Source organism: Atractosteus spatula, chromosome 4 (genome assembly GCF_055471065.1).
Source record: "Atractosteus spatula isolate fAtrSpa1 chromosome 4, fAtrSpa1.hap1, whole genome shotgun sequence".
NCBI lineage: Eukaryota > Metazoa > Chordata > Actinopteri > Semionotiformes > Lepisosteidae > Atractosteus > Atractosteus spatula.
In genome coordinates, this window is record NC_142709.1 from 69,662,223 (window position 1) to 69,688,320 (window position 26,098).

The 26,098-nt window shown below is 39.4% G+C and overlaps 1 protein-coding gene across 1 annotated transcript in view; it reads left to right on the top strand.

The window, feature by feature from the left end:
- plch1 (phospholipase C, eta 1) overlaps positions 1-26,098 on the top strand; it is a 52,538-nt gene that overhangs the window by 19,699 nt on the left and 6,741 nt on the right. Inside the window, exons 2-19 of the mRNA XM_088914659.1 lie at positions 182-328; positions 2,088-2,331; positions 3,044-3,173; positions 4,476-4,646; positions 6,191-6,284; positions 8,327-8,530; positions 9,489-9,609; positions 10,713-10,884; positions 12,025-12,132; positions 14,985-15,146; positions 16,851-16,922; positions 18,103-18,197; positions 19,884-19,981; positions 21,441-21,620; positions 22,766-22,873; positions 23,380-23,504; positions 25,157-25,241; positions 25,789-25,935. Coding sequence (XP_088770785.1) covers positions 182-328; positions 2,088-2,331; positions 3,044-3,173; positions 4,476-4,646; positions 6,191-6,284; positions 8,327-8,530; positions 9,489-9,609; positions 10,713-10,884; positions 12,025-12,132; positions 14,985-15,146; positions 16,851-16,922; positions 18,103-18,197; positions 19,884-19,981; positions 21,441-21,620; positions 22,766-22,873; positions 23,380-23,504; positions 25,157-25,241; positions 25,789-25,935 — 2,463 coding nt within the window. The remainder of the gene's footprint in view (positions 1-181; positions 329-2,087; positions 2,332-3,043; positions 3,174-4,475; positions 4,647-6,190; positions 6,285-8,326; positions 8,531-9,488; positions 9,610-10,712; positions 10,885-12,024; positions 12,133-14,984; positions 15,147-16,850; positions 16,923-18,102; positions 18,198-19,883; positions 19,982-21,440; positions 21,621-22,765; positions 22,874-23,379; positions 23,505-25,156; positions 25,242-25,788; positions 25,936-26,098) is intronic.

A 26,098-nucleotide genomic window follows, 5' to 3' on the forward strand; every position in this document is an offset into this window, starting at 1 on the left:
GGTGCAGAAGTGCATTATTGGGGATTAGCCATAACAATATTGTGGATTAAGTGTTCCATTATTTTCTTATTTTGTGGGACTGGTTGTTGTAGTATGGTATGGTCCTGAATACTGCTCTCGATAGAACTGTCATGTAAGGACGTGCGTCACAGTGTTTTGTTGGGATTTTTCTTCTTCACAGTTGAACGATGTATGAGCGTCATGCAGTCGGGGACCCAAATGGTCAAGCTGAAGAGCGGGTCGAAGGGGCTGGTCCGCCTGTTCTTCCTGGACGAGCATCGGTCCTGCATCAGGTGGAGGCCTTCAAGAAAAAGCGAGAAGGCGAAGAGTAAGCGAATCTCGGTGTGGTTGTGACCTCTGCTTCAGCTGACGATCAGCGTCCTTTCCTGTTCTGAAATTGTTAATTATGTGTTTTCTTCCCTGGAGAATGAACTCCTCAGAGGTACAGTGCTTCTTGCTGTGCAGCTGACCTGGTGTGAATGGCTGAATGAGTGCTTACAAAAGCATGAAAGCCACATTATTTGACCCGCTTTTTTTTTTTATTTGGAACGTCAGCTTCATATTTCACGAATGGTGTTTTTTTTTTTTTATTGGAAGGTAAGCTTCTTAGAACCTTCCCATTTGAATAATTAAAAAAAAATCTGCCGTGGTGTTGTGCTTCAGATTAAAATTAGGCTACGATTGTGGATGTGTTTCCTAGGAAGTCTGTGTTCGGTCCACAGCATTCATTTGAAAAGCCAGATTCTTACAGCTAAAAAGGAAGATGAAGCCAATGTTTTTCATTTAAATACTCGCTTCTGCCTTCAACCAGGTCTTCATGCTGTACTGCGATAAGACTTTAACCAAATCACCTCAATGATGCTGTAGTAAGCAACAAAAAAAAAAATCTAGGAATAAAAAAGTTGAACATTTCACATCCCCTGAGTGATGATTTTTAAAAAAGGGGACTTGAGCCCAGGGTATGTGTTCTTTTCTCTTTCTGTTGCTTACGACCTTGCCTCGAAGTAAAAAGCAAAAATAACATTCATGCTGTTTAATTATCTGTGGATGGTTCTGCTCAGTCACAGTTTAAACATCTCCCTTCCTTTCCTCCTCTCTTGAGGCTGTACATTTTAATGAGGTAGTTCTGAGAGCTGCGCCGTAGGTTCGATTTTGAGAGATTCTGGGAGGGTGAGGGCTAACATTTCCCTTTCTGCAGCATGTTGATTGAGTGCAACTAAACACACAGGGGCCCCTCTCTTCCGTGCAGCACCTACAAAAGAATATTGACAACAGGGATGTTTTAAGTTCTTGATATGTAAATATTTCAGATTTACATTGGATCTAAAGTGTATGATAAGTCTGAATAACTGTGCGATAGAAACATGCGTATTGCATTGCTTCTAAGAGCAGCAGATAGGATTAAGATCAGTGTGGATTACTTGAATTTGCGGGGAGATTTATTGTAAGTGATAAGGAGTTTTGTGCCAGCAGAAAATATATTGTTTTTAACTTAATCTCATTATCATAATTTTCGATTGATGTGATTTCGCCTGGCTGTGCTGAGCCCAGTGCAGAACTGGGCCCCAGGGATGTTTTTGTGGAAATGCAATATTGTCCCAAATCCATCTGAACAATGTCGGAATGTGGCATGAGCATTATTTATTTACTCGGAGACTGCTGGCTTGCATAAAGAATTAAAGATGTATTGCATTTTGTTTATTTACCTATTAGCAAATTGAAGATTACCATGACTCTTTTAGTTTTGAATAATAAAAACATGAAAAGCACATGAAGAAAGGCTATTGTGCCATTTAATAACGTGCACTTTTTACTCTCTGCAACACGGCTAAAAGAGATGACGGAAGGATTGAAGAGGTGTAAAAGAGATTTTTCCTCCATCCAGCTTGTTTAGGAAAACGCCTTGGAAATGTTATTGAAATGAAAACTGGAGCTTGTTTTCCGCATGTGGATGGATAAAAAAAAGGACTAGAAATATAAAAGGATTTAGAACACAACATTGGTTCAAAGGCTCTGTTCTGTAACAGCAGTTTGCTTTGCTTTTTCTCACTCTCCTCTATTCCAATCCCCCCTCCCCTCCCCTGTAGTTACCATCGACTCTCTGTACAAGGTCACAGAGGGCAGACAGTCCGAAATCTTCCATCGCCATGCAGATGGAAACTTTGATCCCAGCTGCTGCTTCACTATTTACCACGGCAATCACATGGAGTCTCTGGATTTGGTGACCTCTAACCCAGAGGAAGCCCGCACATGGATCACAGGCCTCAAGTACCTGATGGCTGGGATCAGTGACGAAGATTCCCTTGCAAAAAGGCAACGAACCCACGATCAATATCCTCATTGCCTAGTTTGTAACTATACGTTTGGAGACATGTTGTGGAGTAATCTACAAGAGTAAACGTTTCCAGGAAGCACATCCTACCTTAGTGCCTTTTTTTTTCCTTTCAGGTGGTCCACATACTGTAGTTGTTTTATCAGTCTCTCGGGTGATAAAAACTGATCTTGATTTAAAACTGGGAAAGGGGCCGTGCTCGATCATCTCATAGCGTGCTTCAGTTTATCTCTGCATGAAGATGTTTGAGTTTGTCACTTGTAAAACGTGTTGAGATTCCCTACATGCCTGTGTTTATTTTTTTTTAATTCAGCTATGTCATAAATTATTAATTTACCTTGAACAGGAGATATAATTCCCCACTGCTGGGCAGCAGTGTTGCACACTTGAGATGATGCTGACTATAAGCCAGTTGGTGTATATTGTTTCCCAGTTGATTCACGACTGAATTTAACCTGCAGTCACTGCCAAATTGCCATCCAAATGAATCTTTCGAAAGACAAAATAAGCATTATGTAGTGCAAAAGAAAACCCCGTTTTTGTTTTGTGCTCAAGGCCTTCATTGCCTTATTACAGAGTGTAAAATGAGACAACTGAGAGATCTGAGGAAGTTATTGGGTACCATACAAATCTTGATTGCCCTTTCCTTACTGCCGGCCTGTTAGCTGTATTTCTTCGGAGTGCTTTCACCTTTCCTTAATACGCTTTCACGTGGATGAAGCAAACCTTTGAGGAAGCTGACAAGAACGGAGACGGTTTGCTGAATATCGAAGAGATTTACCAGCTGTTGCATAAAATGAATGTTAATCTGCCCCGGAGGAAAGTCAGGCAGATGTTCCAGGTTAGTTATCTACGAGTGGCTGTTCCTCTGCATGTACAGTATCTTTACATGTTCATAAATGTGGCATGCCTATTCAGGTTTCGTCCTCCTGACAAAAAGCAACTGCAGATATGCAGATAGGTTTGGGTTTGCGTCATTTTTAGAGGTGCGGATGATTAGAGTCAACTATAAAGTAAACATCAACTCCGAAGTGCTTATCACAATGCGCTCTTGCTTTCCTGAATGAATGGCCTTCACTCAGCTGTGATGCAGACAGCAACACCAACCAAGCCATCGGCTAGACTGTAGCAGGCACTTACTCCCTTATGTTATTCTTACATGAGCTGAAGGGGGCTGTTGTTGTTTTATGTCATACACATTTATTTATGCTGCTAACTGGCCACAGAACAACTTTTTCTAAGGAATGATATGGATGACAACCTTCATTTTGGCAATATCCATGGAATCAGATAGTGGTGCCCAAACCAAGCAGATGTCACTCGTTCCAGCAGGAATAGAACGTCCCTGGAGAGCAGTGTGACACTGGGGAGAGGATAAAAACAAAAAAAGACTCTTTGAGCATACGCTGTGGTCTTTTATTGGTGAACATTTATTGGTGTTCCTTTTAGGACAGAGGCTTGACTTTCAGTCAATTTCAAAACAATTGAAAGTTTTCAAGTGCAATAGAATGTTGCCAGTTGAACAAGGGGGCTACTTTATTTCCGTTTGAGAGGTGAGAGGTGCAGTCTGAACCCTCTTTCCATCTTCAGTATCTTCAGATGCACGGATTAAAGATTGCCTTAAATATGTGGTCCTCAACATTTCCTAATCCTGTTGGGTTGTACTTAAAAAAAAACAGAAGAAAGCGCACCGAAATGCTGTTTTTCTTACTAATGCTCATGCAGCGAAGGAATCTTTTGTGTTCGCTCTCAGTAGCTTAAGAGTCTTGTAGACTTCAAAAGAACAGAAATAATCAGTGTGGCAGTCTAAGATAGTTTACTGCTTCTTGTGTTGTTTTCTTCGGTAATGGAAATAATAATGGAAAAAAGATTTGATTAATATCTGTGTTAAGTGTTTTTAAGTGTTAAAAAATATAAGTGTTACATTTTTTCAACAGGGGGTTTGGAGGTATGATTTTTATTCTAAAATCACATTTCAAGCTAAGCTATAATGATTAATAATGTGTATGTTAATTAAACGATTAATATGCTCCCAGGTTTCCAAAATATTCAGAATCGATCAGATTCCCCACTTCTAAAAGAATTAATGTATTGACTCTGGACTAGATGGACTACAGTCAGTTCTCTGTTTTATTGGTTAAAGGAAGCCGATACAGATGAACAGCAAGGAACCCTGACCTTTGAGGAGTTCTGCGTTTTTTACAAGATGATGTCCCTCCGAAGGGATCTCTTCCTATTGTTCATGTGTTTCAGTGACAAGAAGGATCACCTCACTGTTGAAGACCTTGCTAACTTCCTCAGAACAGAACAGAAGGTAATTATATCGGTGTATGCTCATACTCTAATGCCTGTTTTTTTGCCAAATGCCTGTAACAAAACATTAAACCCAAAATGAAGAATATAAAAAGACATCCAGATCAGGCAACTTGGTCATGCTGGGAAAGATACAAACTGTGAAACAGATGGCTGTTTTTATTTAATTATATACGTATATATGTAATATATGGGCATGTGTACCATGGGTGATGAAGTACTGTGGGAAACTTAACTGTTCCAACTATTTTCAGATTTGTTTTGAATAGCTGAATTTTGTGTCAGAACACAAAACAATTTTGACACAGGAAAATAAACATTGTCTTATAGCAGCTGTCATAAATCTGTCTGAAATGATGTTGTTGTGTTTGTCTTTTCACTAGTGAGCATTTTCTATGGATATCATGAGGAATTATTTGAAATCAGTAATATAGACAAAGACATGAATTATGATTCTTTTCCATTCTGTACATTAGATGCTAATTACTGTAATGTGCTGATGGGATGTGCTAGCCCAGAGATATCCATCTTCCAATATTTTTCCACTGTTTTTGTTTGATGTGCGTCCTGCTTCTCTCAGATGATGCTGGTGCCTTAGGGCTGAGAAGGTTTCCTGACATTAAATAATAAACAGGCGTTGCAATGGAAAAGCCTTGTGCTTTGGACAGAATTGCAGAAGTGGGTGGTAGGGGTTTTGTGCAGTTTTCATTAGCCGATGCCTGATGGAGAGAAACATGCTCAATGCCAATTAATCTGGTGTCATTTTTCAAGCAAACAAGAATAAATATTTACAGTAGAGATGTGTGTCTCACACCGGCATATGGAAACACAAAAGACAGCTGAGTGAGAGAAATTATGTGCACATTATGTGTTGGGGCAACAGGAAACTGACGCGTTAGAAAAGGAGACATGGAGAGACTCAGCTGCCTATTTTTAAATATACCTGTATCAAGAAGATAAGATCACTTTATTGCCCATATACAATTTCTTGCATTAGGATCCTCTTGGGTAGATCTTTAGCCACAGTGCCACCTCTCCGCCACATCATTAGTGTCTAATGTTAGTTTTTTTTAAAGTAATGCTTATCAGTACTGTAAGACACCTTTACTCCTTAATTCTCTAAGGTTAAACCTGGTAGATGTCCCTCAATACATTTTCTGCAAAGTCGGGAAGCTCTTTTAGGGTAGATGCGGAATGAAATGCCCAGCTTTTGGCTTTATAGCTGAGGTAGGTTCTGTTCAAGATTAGAAGGCATATTGCCTTTTCAGACTCTTTACTCTATGTGTGAGATGGAGATGCAGCTTAAGGTTTTGGTGATTAAGACCTCCTTCTGTTATTGTTAGGTTGCAGAACAAGCAATTGCTCTTCCCTCTCAGGCCATGAAAGGTACTTTAAGAAAGTAATGGCACTGTTGGCTGCCTTTGTTGGTCCACAATCCTGCAGATAGAGAAGTATCAGAACTCCCGTCAGCAGTACCCCGAGAGTCATATCACCCCTGAAGCACTGTTTCCTGAAACAAATAAACCCTGTCTCTGTGGTTCATAGATGAACAACGTGACGACCGAATATTGTCTGGATATTATTGATAAGTTTGAAGTCTCTGAAGAAAACAAAGAGAGAGATGTTTTAGGGATTGAAGGTAAGATACAAGTTCTTCCCATTTGTTAAGAACTAATTTAAACATTGAAGCACAATCATATGAAAGAAGAGGTGATGGTATGACTTTAACCTTTAACACTTACTAGTTTTATTTTGAAGTATACTCATAATTAAAGTTATTGGCTTAATATTTAAGCCAACATACCGGCAAACGAGAACAGTTTGAATATCCTTGGGATTTATGCTGCTGCTCTAGAATGGACTCTAAATTAGGATTCCATGACCTTTTTTGGTATTTTTTTTCTCTTGAAAGAGAATTAAGTCGAAAAGATTTCTAAACTTGAGCTTGAGTAGTCTGTTTTTCAATAGCCCCCATGCAAAGCAAAGTCTTGTTAGAGGCTTAAAGCACTTCTCTCAGAATTCCTGTTGAAGAAAGATATTGTTTGGCGCCCTTCACAAACTTTAAAGGCTTAGGTTCACTCTTTTATCCCTGTTGTTCTTCTTAAACAAAGTCTGCCTACAGCTCGAGCTTGCCCTCTCTCAAGAATCAAACACAGCACACAAATGTCTTAGAACAAAAGGCAGTGTATAGCCCTGTGGTCATTATGGCATCCTGTCAATAATGTTTAAGTATTCAGCTTACTTTAAATATCGAAGTCGGAGCTGCTTGGCTTTAAAAGCCAGCAGATTCAGTGGTCTTTCAGAAAGTACCCCTGTGGTACATTATGTCATTTCTTCACATTGAATGTTGCACATTAGGAAGGGGAAAAGCCAAAAGTTACTCTCGTTTTACACCGTCACAGGAATCCACACAGACATAACTAACATTGACCAGTGTGGTTTGCTGTTTGTGCTCGGGGAACTCTCTGACCCTCTGGGGGTGGATGACAGCTTGCATTAGTCTTCTAGTCATCAAGAGTCACATTTGCTTTTAGGAGTGAAAAAGAAGTAGCATTTTGCCCTGGTCTTTTTTCTCTAACATATTCCTTATTTATTGCTTTATTACTTAAACAACACAACTGAAACATCTAGCAGGAGGCTGTGGAGATATTCTTAACATTTGCCTGCGTAGTGCAGCTGATTAGGTATGTACTGTGGGCAGCAGTGGCAGTGCAGTGATGGGTAGCTTGACCTTTTACTTATGGCACGCTGTCTTGAGTTGTGGGCTGCAAGATGTGACAATGCGTCAATACCAGTACAAGGAAAGCTTTCAATAAGCATCTCATTTCCAGAACAGAAAACCTACTGATTCATGTCATGGAAGGTGAACAAGTGTCTGAGGTACTACACTGAACCCCGAATGGGTTTGTCTCCTGCTTAGATCATGCAGTTTGATAATCTATTGTAAGCATTCCAGAAATGCAATTGTCAGATTTATGCCGAGATTCTTGCTAACAAATCATAATAAGAGCCTTTGTCTTTTCAGAAGCAAGTCTACAGATGTAACAGATTGTGGGCCTTATGCTGAAAAAGCTGTTTTTGTCCTGATTTTCGGCTCTCATGAACGAGACACTTCTTTGTTTTAAAGGGCTTTTTTCCCCTCTTGTTGAACATAATGATTGTGCTTTGCATACTAAGAACTGTGTCCCTAAACCTTGAGCAGTACAGTAATGGACAGATTCATGTCCTTTTCAAATTACTCTTTTTCAGTAATATCAATATACAATAAAAAACTGTTCCCGTTAGTGTGGTAAATATTATGCTGTAAATCAGTATGACAATTGCCTCAGGTCTTTCAAATGGTAATATTTCTTTTCTGTCTTTTATAACATGAAAATCATTTCTGTTCATTTAGGAAGTATCTTTTTTATTGAATGTATTGTACAGATTATAACTTTTGCAATCAAACCTAACACTGATGGGGAAAACATTTCAAAGGGTATATCTAGTTAGAATTCTCTGAAGGATGAGTAATTCTGCTGTCTGACTTCATCAGCTGTAAGTTTTTTTTTTCCTTCAGCGGCATTCATGAACAGGAGTCTTTTGCTCCTTTACTCTCGGTGTTAATTTGTTTGGAAGTGTCAAATGGAAATAAAGTGATGTAAGATGCTGATCTCAGAGGATTGCTTTCACTTTCTGTAGGGTTTACAAGTTTTATGCGAAGCCCTGCCTGTGATATCTTCAATCCATTGCATCACCAAGTCAACCAGGATATGGACCAGCCACTGTGTAATTATTTTATTGCTTCTTCGCACAATACCTACCTGACTGGAGACCAGCTTCTCTCTCACTCCAAGACTGATATGTATGCCTGGGTTCTACAGGCAGGCTGCCGCTGTGTGGAAGGTATGTGAGTGTTGTGCATATCGCGAACTTGTGTGGCTGTAACGTACAGTAAGTTACAGGGAGAGCATTACTGCATTCAACAGCTCATGCAGTAGTGTCCAGGTTACAGAGTGTCTGTTACTTCAGACGCTCAGGGAATGGGAAAAATCTCTGTGACACTTGTGGCACAAAGGAGGAAGTAGATAACAAACTGTTGTCTTTATTCAACGCCTTCATTTCTGGTGAAAAGTGACATGCAAGAGTGTCTTCATGTTCCACATCACCGCAGAAGAGATGCTTCTTTTGCTGGTTGTGATCATGTTAAATCCTGGTTTGCTGTCTTTTCCTCATTGGAAATTACCCATAAAAGTGAATCGATTTTAATCAGTTTGATTTACTGGACTGTTCTAATGTGCCTCTATGAGTGGATTGTGCTCTTTGTCAGCTCTAAACTATGGACTTGATGACTGTGAGTCTTAAGTTTAAAATTTATCTACCTGCATGTAATGGCAAAAGCAATTTTCCCTTTTGGTGCTCTCTGTATTATAAGGACATCATAATGCCTTGGCATTTTCATCATCGTGTGGTCAGAGAGCCATTGCCTACAAACTTTGATATATGAAGTGCTTCTCTCATTAGTAGCGAAACAGGCCTGTTAAGTTCAGTGTCAGCAAGATAGAAGAAATGCAGACTTCCTCACAGAGCCCATCCTCCTTGAAAAGGGCACCTTCCAAAATAGCGGAATTGTCTGCAGGGCAGTTATTGGCAGCAATTCCCATATACCTGGTCATGCACAAACAGGAGATACCAACTGTGTTTGAGGCTGCTTAATTTTGTGCTTAGTGTTGTCATTCCCACATCAGTGCTGCTAATTTTCATGCTAATGTCTCCTATTGATTATTGGTTTGACGATCCATTAACATAAAGGATTTAGAAATTATTCCGTTGCTCATGCATGCTGCTTCCTGTTCTTCTCCAGTGGACTGCTGGGATGGTACTGATGGTGAGCCTGTGGTTCAGCACGGATACACCCTGACTTCAAAAATCTCTTTCAAAGCCGTGATTGAAACCATCAACAAATTCGCCTTTGTGAACAATGAGTATGAAACCCCTTTTCCTCTCTTTTCATTTTGCTTACTGTGTATGAAATGCTACTGATATAAAGAGCAGCGGAGGGCTGAATTGTATTTGAACTAACTATTAAAATTAAGAACATGGCAAAACCAAAGTAAAAAAGTGCAGCCTTACCTGGCAACTTCATTAATGCAACTAAAAACGTCCTAAAATGCTGTTCAAGCATGTGTTCCTTTTCTAAATTCTGTTTTGTTTTTTCTTTGTTGAGTGTATGAAGACCCTGTAACACCTGTCAGACATACATTAGTGGTTAGTGGATAGTAAATCATAGTAAATATTGATGGTTAAAGAAAACTCAGTTTAAGCTCGAAAGCAGGTTCAGTTTTATTTAGATTTTTATCACCTGTGATCTTTATGTAGAACTCAGAGGGGGAGGCATGGATTGGGAAAAGTGAATGTGACTTCTTGTCACTAGCAGTTTTCATATAAAAGCTGTGTTTTAAAGTTGCCCCGGGGGTCTTTTAGAACTGAACAACCCTGACATTTTAGAGTAGGTGTGTGGATGTCTGGACATGATTTATTTTTTACAATGGAAACAATAAAAGTCTTTCTTATTTTCATTTGCATTTTACATTGAAAGTGTTTTTCCACCCACCTCCTGGGGAATTTCATAAATAATGGGAACTGTAATGGTTGCACAATATTACTAGATAAGCTTGAAAATATGGTTTAAATGGAATACATCCTGTAATTATGCACTAATATAATTTACAAAAACATGTTTTACATTAGTTTTAAATTATTAGGAGTTATTTTGACTTCTGCAATGTTTAAAATAATGATCTGTTTTTTGTTTCAAGGCAAGATGTAATATGTACATATTTACCTGTAACATTTCCTAGTTTGTAGAATCAATTCTGTAATAAGAAATTTATATCTGTACTTCTGATGCAGTAAGAAGCTCAGGGGGATCCATTACATGATCCGTTAGGCTCTAAATAAAGATTGATCGGCTTTTCAGCTAAGCTGAAACATTTCTAGACAGTCTGGTACAAAAGTGACTAACAGATTCCTCCGACACTTTAATCACACTGTCTCCAATTAATCTTTTTTATTTATTTCTTGATAGATATCCAGTCATCCTTTCAATTGAAAACCATTGCAGCATTCAGCAGCAGAAAAAGATTGCTCAGTACTTGAAAGAAATATTTGGAGAGAAGCTGGATCTCGTTGGCATTTTCACTAGGGATTCCAAACAGCTTCCAAGTCCAAACGTTTTAAAGGGCAAGATACTTATTAAGGTACAGTATTTAACAACAGTGAGGAAATTCAGTGGTTTTGCTTGCATTGTGTCTCAAAGATATTCACAGGAACAAGTAGAAAGTTATGTTTGATTTAGACTAAGGAATATTAAAAACACAATCTTCATAGGTGAGGAATGTTCACTTTTTTAAGGAGGAAACAATGATGGTAAAGAGAGGATTGGCCTATTTTAATGCTCTTTGGTCATTAATGTGTATGAATATATCTGCAGAAGTGACATGTAGGCTGTATTAGAGCCCATTTATGTCAAAATGATTAAATATGTTAATTCAGTGCAGTGGCAGAGCTGTTCTCAGACACCTGTCAGTATCTAGCAAACAGTTGTCATGGACAGGCTGTGTCCAGGGGTCTGGCAGTTATTTATATACAGTACGTCCGGATTTACAAACAACCATTTTCACCTTCTTGCATAAACAGCTGTTATTTAAACCATCTCTTCATTTCTTGGAGATTTTAATATGATCTTATGCGACATGTTGGTCATGTCAAGCCCTTCCAAGCCTCCCACTCTGGCTGCCTGGATTTTCTGCCAATCAGATTTCTGTTTGACTTTGGCCGCCCTTATTGGTAAAAGGATAACGTGCTCTGGAGAGGAAAGAAAGATGTTGGGGCTGACAGTGGAGCAGATCACTACTCCACAGGACGTACCTCCGGGCGCCTCGGAGATATCCATGTATTTCTCTGAAGTTCCCTGTGGGTGGCCCATTAGGATTTAATGAGCACGTTAACCCATTCGTTTCTGTGTTTGCACGTACTACTAGAAATGAAGAGGAGAATGAACAGTAGGAGAGATGCGTGTGCATCTGTTGTTCTCAATAAGTGTGCTAGAGGCTTAGACGATGCCGATGCACTAGAAGAGTTGATTGCTCATTGCTCCCCCTTTTTATTTGATTGCGTTCCAGTCTTGCATGAGCCTTCATAGAGTTGAAGTGTCTGAAGGTGTAATTAATAATGTTAGATCATTCTGTAGTCATGTTGGGGATGCCCCTCTGCAGGCTGACATTAGTGGCTAGTCTGAAGAAAGAAACGGCTCTTGTGTTAGCTGTGTGGACAGACAGGGACGGTACATAAATAGGAGTTTCCGGTGTTTCCTGAAGTAGATTTATTCTGCCATTCAGGGCAAAAGGCTGCCACCATGCCTTGCTGCAGATGCGGAGGAAGGGGAGGTTTCAGATGACGACAGTGCCGATGAAATAGAGGATGACTTCAAACTGAAGCACAGCAGTGTAAGTTCACAGCAGCTTTTCGAGATTTCTTAAGGACGCCTCCAACTCAGACAGATGTCAGCTGCCTTCCTCCCTACCCCTGTTTCTTTCTCTCTGCCTTGCGGTCTGTCTTTGCTCATGTTTTCCTGCCTGTGCATGTTGTAAGAGGGAGGTGGGGTGTGTGTGTGCAGAGAGGGTGACATTTGACGTTTTTGTGAGGTAATAGTAGATTTTGTTAATTTGGTGTAAAGTGTTCCTAATGTGGTCGTGGATGAAAATGTCTCACTTCAGCTTTGAAGACTCCCCGGATGGTTGATATAATACGCACATCATCATCCATCTCAAGATGCCAATACAAATCATCAGAAGCAGTCTCAAATGGGAGGGAGAGGCCATGGCCTGAAAGATTTTCAATCCTAATCAGAAACAAAGCCATATTTATCTGTCAGACAGCTTTACACAACCCCTCAACGTTTTCAGAAGAGCACTGGCAAATAACCAGGCAAACGTAGTTATCAATGGTTGCAAATAGTGCTGTGTAGATAAGTTTTCATTTAAGTTGGAAACGTTTTGTGCTAGTGACAAAAGATGATTTCCTTACACTGCGGTAGTCAAAACTACTGGAAGACTGTCTATGACTGAAACTTGCAAACTGTTTAAGCAACATCCTTACAGAATTGTATGGTTGTACATCCTCCAGTCCATGTAAATAATGTCTCTTTTTTCCTGAAGTCACCCCTGATTTTCAGGAGAGCTCCCTGTCTCTGACAAGTTTGACACAGGGGATTGATCTTAAATTACTTAAGAATACCAAAGTGAACAACCAAAACTTTAAGATAGAAAGTTGATTTGGAGACTTCGAGTCTCTCAGTTTGCATTTATATTCAATATCCTCCAGCTTTTACAATAATCTGTTAGGTATAGCCTTATATTTTTTGTTGTAAGTAGGAAACCACATTTGCAGAAAATGGCAGAAAAGCAAAATGATAAATGAAAAATGCAGACTGAAAAAGGCCCCAGTAATTATATTCCAGATCTTTTTAATGTATTGAACAGTTTGTTAGATATACCGTATGAAATGGAAAAATGCTTTGAATGGAATTGCACGCTTATATTCTGTACTGGATAAAATTTGTTTTCTGCTTAAAAATAGCAGTCACAACTCTATGAAAATATGGAACAGCCAGACAATATAAAAGCTGTCAGCAGAATGAAGCCTTATTTATGTATTAAGATCAACTTTCTGCAAAGCAATTACTTTCATCTGACTGGAGAGCTTCCACTGATAGTATTACAAGCAAAGCTTTGAGCTGTGAGCACATCCACTCAACCACTTCAAAATTTGTTTGACAGATAAAAATCTACTTATTCCGCTTTGTCCCTAGTGGATACCTGGATTTATTTTTTTCTTAATTTTCAGAGGCTTTGTTGAACTGTGGAATTTGATAAATAGATTAACCAATTGAGGTACATTTTTTTCCATTGTTCCACGTGTATGGCAAAATTACTTGTATAAGACTAGAAATAACCATTACAATCCTTTGTTGATTTCTTGAAGAAAGTGTGATTAAGAGAATCATCCCTTCAAAATATAATGGCAGTGGCTGAATACTCCATGCCCTTTTTTTCTAGTTAAGCATATCAAAATGTATTTGATTCCATTCTGAACATACATCTTTTACGTCAAAAAGGATTTTTATTGGTAGACCACTATTCTAAAGGCAAATACATATAAATTGATTCTTTAAATATCACGCTACTTGCTTTTCCTTAGCAAACTTTATTGCAGTACACTATAGTAAACGTACAGCAGAGGATTGGTGAAGCACAGTGAAATCATGGTAAAAGTGCAGGAAATTAGAATTCAAAGGTAAAGTTTGACGCAAGCTGTGGACAACTGTGCCAGAGAATAAGGCATCAGAGAATCCACATGGCAACGTGCACTAGTAAAAGTATAATAGTCAGTTTTCAATAGAAAAGGAAATCAGGTTTTTATTACAGGGTATACCTTTCCGGTGGTTACAATGATACACACCTTTGTCTTCTTTTTTTACATTGTTGTGAGAATGATACATTCAGCTGCAGCCGCAAGATTTTGCACTTGCATTTAATAACGAAAAACACTGCTCATCGCCCTCTGTTTATTACCGGCTTGAGTCAAGCATAAAATATGCTAATCCCACTTCAAGAGCATTAACACTTTTTATTGGAAGGATCAAGCTGGCATCCCTTTACTTAGCTCAGTGTTCCAAGTCAGTTTTCCAAGGAGAATGTGGTATATTTATGACTGGGCTGATATTGATTTCTCACAGCAGTTATATTTAGCAACAATTAAAGTCTGTGGCTGGTTTATTATTAACAAGTTTGTTTCTACTGAAATTATTTTGCTAATGGGACTTGATCTAATTCTCAACAAACTGCTTCATATCATTATTGCTATTGTGATATTTAGTCTTCTTTATTCCTTGCAAATATTACCATTCATAACACATGTATTGCTGGATTTGCTTTATTCCATCATATCAAATTATCAGATCAGTAGTTGTAGGAAATGATCACACATTACATACTTTTTGCTGTCCTGTAGACTGCAGGATTACATTCAGCAAGTCCTAGTTGTTCAGAAATGAAAGAGAGGAAAAAGATCATAAACACAAACAAGCTGAAAGCAGCTATTACAGTAGCATCAACAAAAAAAAAATCTTTGATGGTATATATACGTACAGTAGTACGTTTCATGACACATTGTCTCAATGCACTATACACTGTAACTGAAGTAGACTAACTGGAATCGAGAATCACCGAAAATCTTAATCAGAGCATTTTGAAACAAGGACTGGTTTTCAGAACAATCCTTTTGTTTTCTTTTTCAGAGCAATGGCACAAGTGAACACCAGGTGGAATCCTTTATACGAAAGAAGCTGGACTCCCTGTTGAAAGAATCTCAGATTGGAGACAAGGAGGATTCTGACAGCTTTTCTATAAGGGCCTTACTGAGGGCAACACATGAAGGTTTAAACATGAATCTCAGACAGGTATATCAGTTAAAATATTTTGTGCTTGGGTTTATTTGTATGACAGCTGTAAAGGAAGGAATTTTGCACATGTTTTTTAATTCTTATGTTAATCTTATATGTATTTCTACTTTTTACTTTTAAATGTCTGTCTAAGATGGTTCTGCATTTAGAAGAACAACTAAAACAAAAAAAAATCAACAAAGGTCTTCCCCATTACTTATCAAAACACATCTGAACTTTTCTTTGTGTCCCATTCGTAACAGCTAATTGTCAAGAAACTTGCATTGTCATGAAAATGACACCCCTTCAGCGCTAGAGTGGTATTTCTGTGTATTTAGTCTATTTTCCACCAAGAACTAGGAGAGGAGAGTTTGGGGAACTGTCATTTTAATTCTGCACGCAGGGTCTCCGGTGGTTTCGCAGACTAACGTGAGCAGCTGTCCGAGAGGAGAGGACAGGAGTGCAGGAAGTTGAGAGAAGTATATTGAGGCAGAGAGCACATGGGGCAGCGCAGTGATCTGCCTAGCAGAAAAGCAGATTATTTCTGCAGTGAGCGCTGCGAACTGAGGCGTTTTAGTCACACTCTGAGCCCCTTTCTCCCCGAGGAACCATTATGCTCTGTCAGTCACCGTGCTGATGTTTAAACTTTTTGTGTCACAGTCTGTTGTGATGCATCATAATTGCCTTGTGTAGCTTGTACTGCGCTTGAGCAGCTTGACAGAAGCCATTTGACGAGTCTTTAACCCAGACCGAGAGACTGAATGAAGCCCATTTGGATGATTGAGAATATCCGCATCCTTGTCAGATCTATTATACCTTAGGGCAGGAATTTAATTAGTTTAAAATTGACTATGGCATTTTAACTGCCTTTTTAAATGGAGCCCACAAAAATAGACCTTGATGTGGCACCTCTGGAAGGTATAATGGAAGCACACCTGGTTATTGATTAGTTTCTACCAATCATCACTGGGGAGTTTAATTTAGAAAACGTCATAACTCAGAAATTACTTTTTACTTTCCATGCCTTTTAGGGAAACCCCTCACTCTTAACAAAACTGCTCACCAAAGTTTTCAACCTTGTAGGTTTATAGAGCAAAATTTTGGGGAGGTAATTTTACAAAAGAAGGGTTTGCAATTTTACATTGAAAAATCACATTTAGACTAAATGTTCACCTTCCTTAGTCAAAAAGATTTGAAAACAAACCCAGTTTATTTCCTTATTATTATATTGCACACAGATAATATTCTCCAGAGCTGGGCCTGGACAGCATTGTGACCTGTACACCATAGTTTCTGTTTAACAGGGCAGAATTGTAAAATTGGTTGCGGTGCTCAAGCTAGAATTAAGTTTTTTAACAAATGTGAAAAATGTAATGTGTAGTTGACAGTGGAACAGCACACTTATGTATTTTAATTTTTAATACAGGATGGATTCACTGTTTCAATATCACAGCCGAGTTGCGAATATGACAAGTTTGTTTTTATCCAAAGAACAGCCTTTTCCGCAGTGAAATCACTGCGATTCATGCTTCCTCATGAATAAACCCCATTGCCTTGCTAGAAATGAAGGAAAGGACACAATGTCGTTGCTCGCTACTGCCTCTGTCAGTGCTGAAAGGAGCTGAGGAGTGGGCAGTGGGAGAGCAAATCAGATCGACAACCAGAATCTTAAACGTTAAAACGCCTGTGAGGAGACTGAAGCTTTTCTTTTTCTAATTCTAGAATTCACTTCATAAAGAAAGTGGAAAAAAGTCCCAAAGCCGTTCCTTTATGAGCAACTTCTCAAAACATAAGGTGAGAATTTCTGTAAATGCTAAAACAGAAAGCATCTCGTTGTCTGAAATGTCTGTATGGTTGTCATCGCATTAAAACCTTAAGCTCAGTGACCTTTAGACCTACTAACAGCCCTGGGTTTTGAATCAGTCAGGCGTTAATCACAGTATTTTAACAATTTCATTAATCTTCATTGCATTCAGATGAAGTTCTTTATTTATCTACAAGTCTTTTTAAATTGGAAATAGCTAACAGTGTGATGATTTGCCCTTGGATATAAGATGAAAAAAACACAGACCTTTGTTTGTAACAGGCCTCAATTATTTTGCAGATGAAATGCGATTTTTCTTCTTTTTTTTCTTTTGCGCTGGTAAACATAAAAACACTATCCGTCTTATCATGAATAAAAACACGGAAAAAAAACTGTATCTCAAATGGCGTAGCAGCAGTGCAAACTGAGATTCCCCCTCCAAAGCCACTAAAATTGCTGAGCTCTTTTGTTTTCCAAAGTTTTCACTGGCATTCAGCTGAAGACTTATAATTATGTTAATTTTTTTCTGTAGGCTGTGCATAGAAAATGTGTGGTGATGAATCACACTTGCAGGCTATGTGTACAATACATGTACGATCCTGGATGTGTGGTGTGTGTGCTCTGCATATTTTTGTGGGTACAGTAAGCTTTACTTGACATTAGAGCAGGGTATTAGTACACAAGGAACAGCTTCTTAAAAATGTGTTTGGGGGCACATGGTGTTTCCACAACTGCACAACTGCACAAGAGAAGTGACTCTGCTTTTCATTGTTTTAGAGTCCCTGCTGTATTATAATGAGCACCCCACTCAGAACATATGGGTCCAGCAGCACATCTGAACCGACCTGCATCTGAGATCAAATATCCAAATGACAGCTTTGCAGTACAAGGCTAAGCTGAAATATGCTACTGTTCCTTCTCTAGACTGCACTTGGTGTTGTGTAGCTATCTCTGCAATTGCAGTTGGGTTAATACAGAGTGAACAACTAGCTGTGTGATTGCTAACCTTAATTTTCACTGGACTGGGCCTGACATTTAAAAGAGCGATTTGGGAAACGGAACAGTTGTAAATTAAGCACTCTTGTACATCCAGTTCTTCTTCTCCCGCCTGCTGTGGAATCGCCCTGCTGTTTGTGTCAAAACCGCATTGCTGTGTTTTTGTTCAAACAGAGACACGGGAAGTCACGGTCAAAGTCTCAGAGCACGGATATAGAGGAAGAAGGACAGCATGAGGCATTGGGCAGAGAAACAGGACAGTCCTACAGGTCAGCAAGCCTTTCATTGGCTCCTGTCACTGCATGCTGTCTGTCTTCCGTTCTCACCATATACCGATGGCATCTGTTTAATTTTTTTCCCCCACAGTAACAGGATTTAGTCTAAGGTAGAAGCAGTTAAGAATGTGCAGCGCTGAAGACATTAAGCACAAGCCTGTAAGAGCTTTCTAGTCTTGAAATCAGAAAAAAATTACAAGTGACAGATCCTTCACAGAAAACACCACCCAGAGCATGAAAGAAAATAGCTTGCTTCTTAACCTAGTTAAGAACCTGAAAAGAGTTAACATAAAAAGTAAATAAAGGAAAGATGGCCAGGCTCAGAGAGTGAACATCTTTAAACAATTTTAACGTAAATAAAATGATAAAATGATCTTTAATAAGTAATATTTGAATGGACAAAAAATCAAATTGGATTTTGAATGCTGCCCGGGGTTTTGACATGATTATTTTGTCCATAACCTCACCACAGGGGAGTCTGGGTTGTCTTGCTCCTAGCTGAGAGGCAGATGAAGCTGGCAGCTGTAATTTGGAGTTTAGGTTTTCTAAAAATATCGCTGTGCTAAAAGCATCAGCATTAAATCTCTAAGTCTTTTTTTGTTTTTTTTACAGCTTCTTAAGATGATTCTGTTTGTTTGTCTCCTAATTTACACTTCTTGAGTCTTGAGTCTATGCCCTATATAGTTTTTGGCCCTTCAAATAAAATATATTTTTACTACTACTATAAACAAACAGGTAAACTCAGTGAAAACCTTTCCATATATACTCATATTGTAACGCAACGGGGGCTCAGGCGGGCGCCCTTGCCGCATTAGGTCGGCCCCATCCTGACTGAGGCTCGAACCCGGGACTTCCGCGTCTCTCTGCAGCGACCTAGCCCCGTGAGCTAAAGAGAGATCTCTCCACAGCCAGTAGCTGTGGTCCTGCTATCACAGGGAAGGGCGGTGACGTCACCTGCTCTGGTACGCCGGCTCTTACACAGTACCTGTCGGCCGTAAGCGTGACAATATGAACGGGCGTATATGTTATATAGGTACCCTCGTGTTTCCGTTTTTATTCTCATCCTCTGATTGGCTTTGAACAGTAAGAATTTGAGCACTTGGTTTGTATCAAATTAGCACCTGTTACTGTCTGGACAGCAAGTGCAAATGCTAAGACAGCATTAGACTGACAGTGGTTAAAAAACACTTTTGAATAAAATAATTACTTGACGTGTGGGTGGCAAGGTGAAATGGCAGTCAATACTGCTGCCTCACTGCTCTTGGATCCTGGATACCTTCTAGAGGAGTGGACTTTGCATTTTCTTCCTGTGGTTTTATGGATTTCTGCAGGGAGCTCCAGTTTCTGCCCTCCTTCAAAAGACATACTGTCCAGCTTACTTGGCGTCTCTAAATTGTCTCCCAAATGCACGTCTTAGCACTGCAGTGGTCCGATGTCCTGGCCTCAGGTGTAGACTCTGGGCCAGGGGTCCCTTTCAAGAGAGGTCCTTCTTAATTTGTATGGATATTTATAAAAAAAAGTATTCGGAAAAGATCATGCGCCACGCAATGTTGGAACCTAGAGTAAAGCTGAGCTGCCATTCTGCTATTCTTCTCTTGCCTTTGTAAAGCACCTGGGTTTTGCTTTTTTCTGTTGTACACAGTCCTGGTCATCACTGTTTTTTTTCCCTGTTCACTGAAGGGGGATCCGTCGCAGAAAGACAATGAAACTCAGTCGGGATCTTTCGGACCTGGTAGTTTTCACAAACTCTGTTGCCTCACAGGACATTCTTGATGAAGGTAAGAAAAGAAAAAAAAGAAAAGAAATACGGTCTCACGTGCATTAATCAGAAGGAACTTTTCAGTTTTCTTCTCATTTCTTCGGACACAGCTTGCTGAGATTGCAGCTGAGGGCTGTCAGCTTTTCTGGTGTGTGGACACATCTGGTTCTTGCTGGCTTTGAAGAGGTTCTCTATAATACAGAACTAATTTCCCATTTCTTCGCACTGGAGACTGAGATGCATTTTTACAATTTGACAGAGACTCTATTAGGCTGGGATTAAATGGAAGGTAATGTAGTTAAATTGTAATGAAATGCTAATTTTCTCATTCTCTGTAAAGACCCCCAGACAAATTAAAGGTACCGAGCTTTCCTGGGGGAATTATACAAGTACAGCTAAAAAATTGCACTGTACAAATATCATCATCATTATCATCATCATCATCATCATCATTATCCCTGGAGTCAGGAGTCCAGTTCTGTTATCAATAAGAATGTCAACATGGAATCTATGTCACCTGTTCTGCAGACTAATACTGTATATTATAGTAAATCTGTGTTTCAGTTTGTCCCAACCTTCGTTTTATCTCGGCAAAAAACACATCGGATTGGATCCTTGAGTACCGCTTTCATGTAAAAGAAATCATATTTGAAAATGTGCTGCATGTTTTTTTTTAATATTAGGTCAACCATCCATGGCCAGAATGTAACTTAGCTTTTGAAAAGGGGTTTCAGCAACCTAAAGCCTATCCTGGGAGCAACCATTGTAGTAACCTAGAATGCAGAACTACACCCTGGACAGAATGCCAGTCTTTCATAGGCAGCACGCACTCACAGAAATGTAATTGGCATGCGTTCCGAAGAGTGGCAGTGCAAACCATTATGCTGCCTGCATAGATGAGGAAACTGAACTGCTCTTTCTTAGCTCTATCTAAAACTGTTCTCCCACTGTATCTTTAGTATACAGTATAGTATACTGTATAGTTCAGTTGCAGGCGATTGATTAGAGTCCACTCCAGGGCCCACATATTGAGATCTGTATCTGTGTTGACTGAAATTCAAAGGCAGTTTTGATAAGAACTTTCTCTAGTAGTTTTCTAATAGATTATTGGCGTTTGGCCAAATGGTATTTTTCAATCATCAGCTGTAGTAATTTCTTGCTCAGTGGAAGAATGAGAAGTCTGCTGTGAAGACATAGTGGTTCTTAATGAGGTAATTAAAGGTACCCCTTACAACACTGTATTATTAATATCTCAGAATGTGTTTTTTGGAAACCAGCCCTTTTTAGAACTTTGGTGCTAATTGTAGGTAGCACTGTTCACCTGCTCAGGCAGGTTTCCTCAGAAATGATTATGTGTGCCTTCGAGGAACCAATAAAGATTTCTAATGAATGAAACTGGCGCATTCCTGACGTTGGTTCTGTTTTGAGGAGCAGCGGTGTAGCATCACTCTGACTCAGCTCTTCTCCGGCTCGTTCAGGTACTCCTGGGAATGTCCTGTCCTTCAGTGAGACCAGGGCCCACCAGCTGGTACATCACAAACCTGAGCAGTTTATCTTGTTCAACCAGAAGCAGCTCTCCAGAATCTATCCATCTGCATATAGGATAGACTCCAGTAATTTTAACCCTCAGGCTTACTGGAACATTGGCTGCCAGCTGGGTAAGTGACAAAAATTTTTTGACTAATTGAGCTGCACAGCATCCCACACCCTCCAGGCATTGTCAGAGTTTCGCCTGAGACAGTCACACAGGGTTCTGCTTTACAGATCGAACCTCCTCCTCTTTTCCAAACGTGACAGCCGATGCCTTTTTTTAAGTAGGAAACTCTTTGAAAGTGAAACACTTATAGACTCGCTTCCTACGTTTGCACCAGAGTGGCTGTTTTTTGTACCTCTTTACTTGGAAAACGTTTTTCGACATCGCTAGGTGTGTGAAGAAGTTTCCAAAACTGTCTGTTTGATGTGGAATAAACCAACAGAACAGAGCACAGAAACATAAAGCTTAGTATGTTATGAGGAATGTTTTTACCTCTTTCTAATAGAAACTAGTGACAAACCACCTAGATCCTGTCCTTCCAGTCAGAGGTGCAGGGATGTAGTGTAACAGCCTTAGTACATTCATTTCACCAGAGATTAGATACAGATTTGTAAAATGTGTCTGAAGTGAACTTTTTATGTGAACAAATATAGTAATATACAGTATATACAAAAATACACATGCTCACACACCTTTGTGTTCGTACATTGCTAGGAACGTAATAAGTTTTGTTCTGTTTGTATTTACTTTTCCCGAACTGCACTCAACTTAAACTCCTCAGGGAAAGGAGTTCCTCACATTGTTTGTCTGGAATTGCTATATTGGAATGGACATTAGCCTAGTTCATTTCCTGTGGTTGATAGTAAAAGACAGCCACACATGGGTGCACACACACACACTGCTATAGATTAAAATGTAGATTCTTCTCTTTTTCCATAATTTCCCAGTTCAGTGCAAGTCCAGCTTTCATCCAAACGCTGTCGGTAGAATTCCCATCCATCTGAAAGTTAATTGTTTCAGTAATTGCCCTTTTCCTCATGGTTTTGTAAATGTCACAAAGACTAAACTAGGTCTGTAGGTTCCCAGTGGGAAAATACTGATAGAACAACAATGCTGTCTGTTTGCTTCATGAAATGAGCTAAATGACCTACCAGAGCAGAATAAATCTGTCCACATCAGTACCTCTTATGCAGCTGGGTTCCTTTGCTCCCACCTTTCATTACTTTCTGTTTTGATCTCATTTTTTGTGACTTTACTGCAATGTCTCAGTGGCCTTGAACTACCAGACTGAAGGGCGCATGATGCAGCTGAACCGAGCTAAATTCATGGTGAATGGAAACCAAGGCTATCTGCTAAAGCCCCAGCCTATGTGCAAAGGTAGGCACGACTTGTCATGAACACAGCACAGGTTTCTCTAGAGCATCTTTTTGTAACCTGTTGTCAGTGCAGTGTGCTGTGGCCTAGGAGTGCTGGTAATGATGATTTTAAGTGCACTGTGTATTGATTGTGAGTTGGATCACCCATTTGATTAGGTACTCTTCTTAACAGCATGCCAGATAGATTAGGAGTTGCCTAACCGCTGTAAAGCATGGATTAGCAATATTTTGATATGACATAAATCTCAAGTAAACATACTACCAGTATTCCAATTTAAATTACCACAACATAAAATGACTGTATAAAGATTAAAGGGGTGCTCCCCAGCTCATTATTGTCAATGAGACTTTGTTCCCAATTGACTCATCTGATTCAATATAGGTTTAGTTTAATATAATATGAATATTCTTGTGTCAAGTATTCTGTACACCTGATATTTAGCTTCCTATTTTTTAATTTTCCGTGAACCCTGCCTTTGCTCATCATTCTTTTCTTTGAATTTTCAGGTTCCTTCAATCCGTTCTCTGATGATCCCCTTCCTGCATATCCTAAGAAACAACTTGTTCTGAAAATCGTTAGTGGTCAACAGTTACCTAAACCTCCAGACTCAATGCTGGGGGACAGAGGAGAGGTAAAATAGCTTTCTCTTCAGTTCTCACACTGGTTCTACTGCTGTCAACATTGTCCATTTTATTTAACCGAAAGCACATGTTCCTTAACAAAGGGTCAACTGAGTAACCCCCTAATGAAGTCAACTGTCTGAAAAAGCGACTCAACTGTGGCCTTTTTCCTAAAGAATGAGAAGATTGTGGTAATGTTAGTTGGGATCAAGGAGGAGGCAGCTGTTTCTGCACCTTCCTGTAAATGTACTTTAACTGAGAGCTTATAGCTATGACCTAAATTAACATTTTAATTTACTTTCGGATTTGTCTAAAAAGACTGTTTACATCATGTGATATCCTTTTAAATGTTTCATAAATTTCTGTTTCCCAGTTAAAAACAATGAAACTCTGATAAGTATGAAACAAGGTGAGCTGCTTCTCTCCTAACATCGTTTTATGATTTGCCTTTACTAATCCCTTTACTAATGGATTTTTGTATAGTTGCCTGTTTTATTTTCACCAGCATTAAAATGAGACATCCGAACGAATATCCTTTTCCACAGAATGGAAATGCCTGTAATGTACAATACTGACAAAATTAAAATCATTATAGTTAATAATGAGAAGCCTGAAAACTTCAAGCAGTTTTGACTTCCAAGCATGTCCCTGCCAATTTAACAGGGCAGGTGACCCACCAGTAAACAAACAGGGAACTGAAGAGTTTTTGAAGAAAAGCAGATGGCAGTGCATAACATGTTTCACCTTTTGGGTCATGACCTGTTCTGGGTAGAAAGATTGATACTCCAATTTGTGAGTTGTAAGTCTGAAGCAGGTTTTAGCGTGATGAAACCAGCCAAGGTTAAGATCTGTTGCTGTAGTGGTTCCTATGACAGTGATAGTTTGAGAACAAAATGGCACTCAGATGGTCATCTTTGTGTATGCAGGAACTCCATTTTGTCCCAAGTTAACTATATTGTCACTAGAGTGATACCTTCAAAGTTTGGAGTTAATAAGCCAGACAGTTTTTAAGTAAGGGCATTCTGAGTGAGAGACTGCGTTTATTAAAACAGTTGATACTTTTTTCCCCTACAGAAGGTTATGAAAGCAAAGTGTAAGGTAGAAATCAGAGACAGGTCTGGTTGTTCATGAAATCATGAAAGTTTTGTTTCTGTTGGTGTAGTGGTACCCCAGCCAGCAGTTGTTTGAGTTGTGTTTAAGTGTAGTTGAGTTTGAGTTTGAGAGCATCAGATGTTAATGGTATGCTTCCTACACTATGAATCTGTTTTTTGTTAATTGAAAGCATTTGCTTGTCATGTATTGACAACAAAAAAAGACAGGGCATTTAGGTGACCATTTTGGTTTGCTCAGCACCCATATTTTCTTCTTGTTTGGTACTAGAATATTATTGAGAAAGTTAGGCCAACTTGAGTGTGGTTAATCGACCGAACAATTTCTGAGCAAGTGCCGTTTGTGTGATGGACTGTTTCTCCAAACTGACTGAGTGAGGTTATGGCTATAAACAGACTGAGTTTATGGACAGTAGACACTCTTTAGGTGCAAACTAGCACTTTCATCCTGATGTGGGTATTCTGAAAAAAAATACCCCAGATTTACAGAGTGGACACAAACTCTAGAAGATTATTTCTACATTGACATTGTCATTGACAACTTGTTTCTACAGATCATTGATCCTTATGTTGAGGTAGAAATCATTGGCCTGCCAGTGGACTGTTGCAAGGAACAGACGAGAGTCGTTGATGATAACGGTAAGGTTCTTTTTAATTACCAATAGCAATTGTGTGTTGTCTGCTTCAGAATTATAATGTAGTGCCTTGTTTCTTATTGGTAGACGTATTTTGATTTGTGGGGGCAGAATATATACGTCAGTCACACAGACTGAGAGTACGATCTGCAAGCGATCATCAGTAAAACATGGGGCGTGATTGTTGGATGTGCTGACTTGCCTTTACTACAGTGTCAAGAGAAGTCTGAGGCCCCAGGCTGAAACAGTTAACTACTGTGCATTAAGTTTGTGTCAGCTTGGCACAAAAGGGCATCCAAATGAATTATGATTAGGCTTGGCCAAAGACATTCTGTAAAAGCCATTTTATTCCATGCACGTGTGGAGCTCTGCTACCTTAAAATGGGCACCTCCCAAAACCAGTGCAACTCGCGTGGTTATCCTCTAGCACATTCATGGCTGTGATATAAATAAGGATCACCAAATGTGACTTTGTGTTTTGTGCTTTCTTTGCTGTAGTTTTATCCCCAGGTCATTTTTTATCTGGTGTTTCATTTTCTTTCCCCTTTTAGGCTTCAATCCGGTGTGGGAGGAGACACTGACTTTCACTGTTCACATGCCTGAATTGGCTTTAGTTCGTTTCCTCGTCTGGGACCACGATCCTATTGGAAGGGACTTTGTCGGGCAGAGAACTGTGGCATTCAGCAGCCTGATGCCAGGTCGGTGCCTGGCGTTTTCAATTTTGGATTGGTTCCCTTCTTCCAGATTCTACAGCTGCTCTGCATGCTCAATAACTGGGACAGGCCACAGAACTAAAGATTTGTGAGATTAATGCTCCTCTGGATTAGAGAAACCCAAAGCCATATGTTTTCAACGACCTTC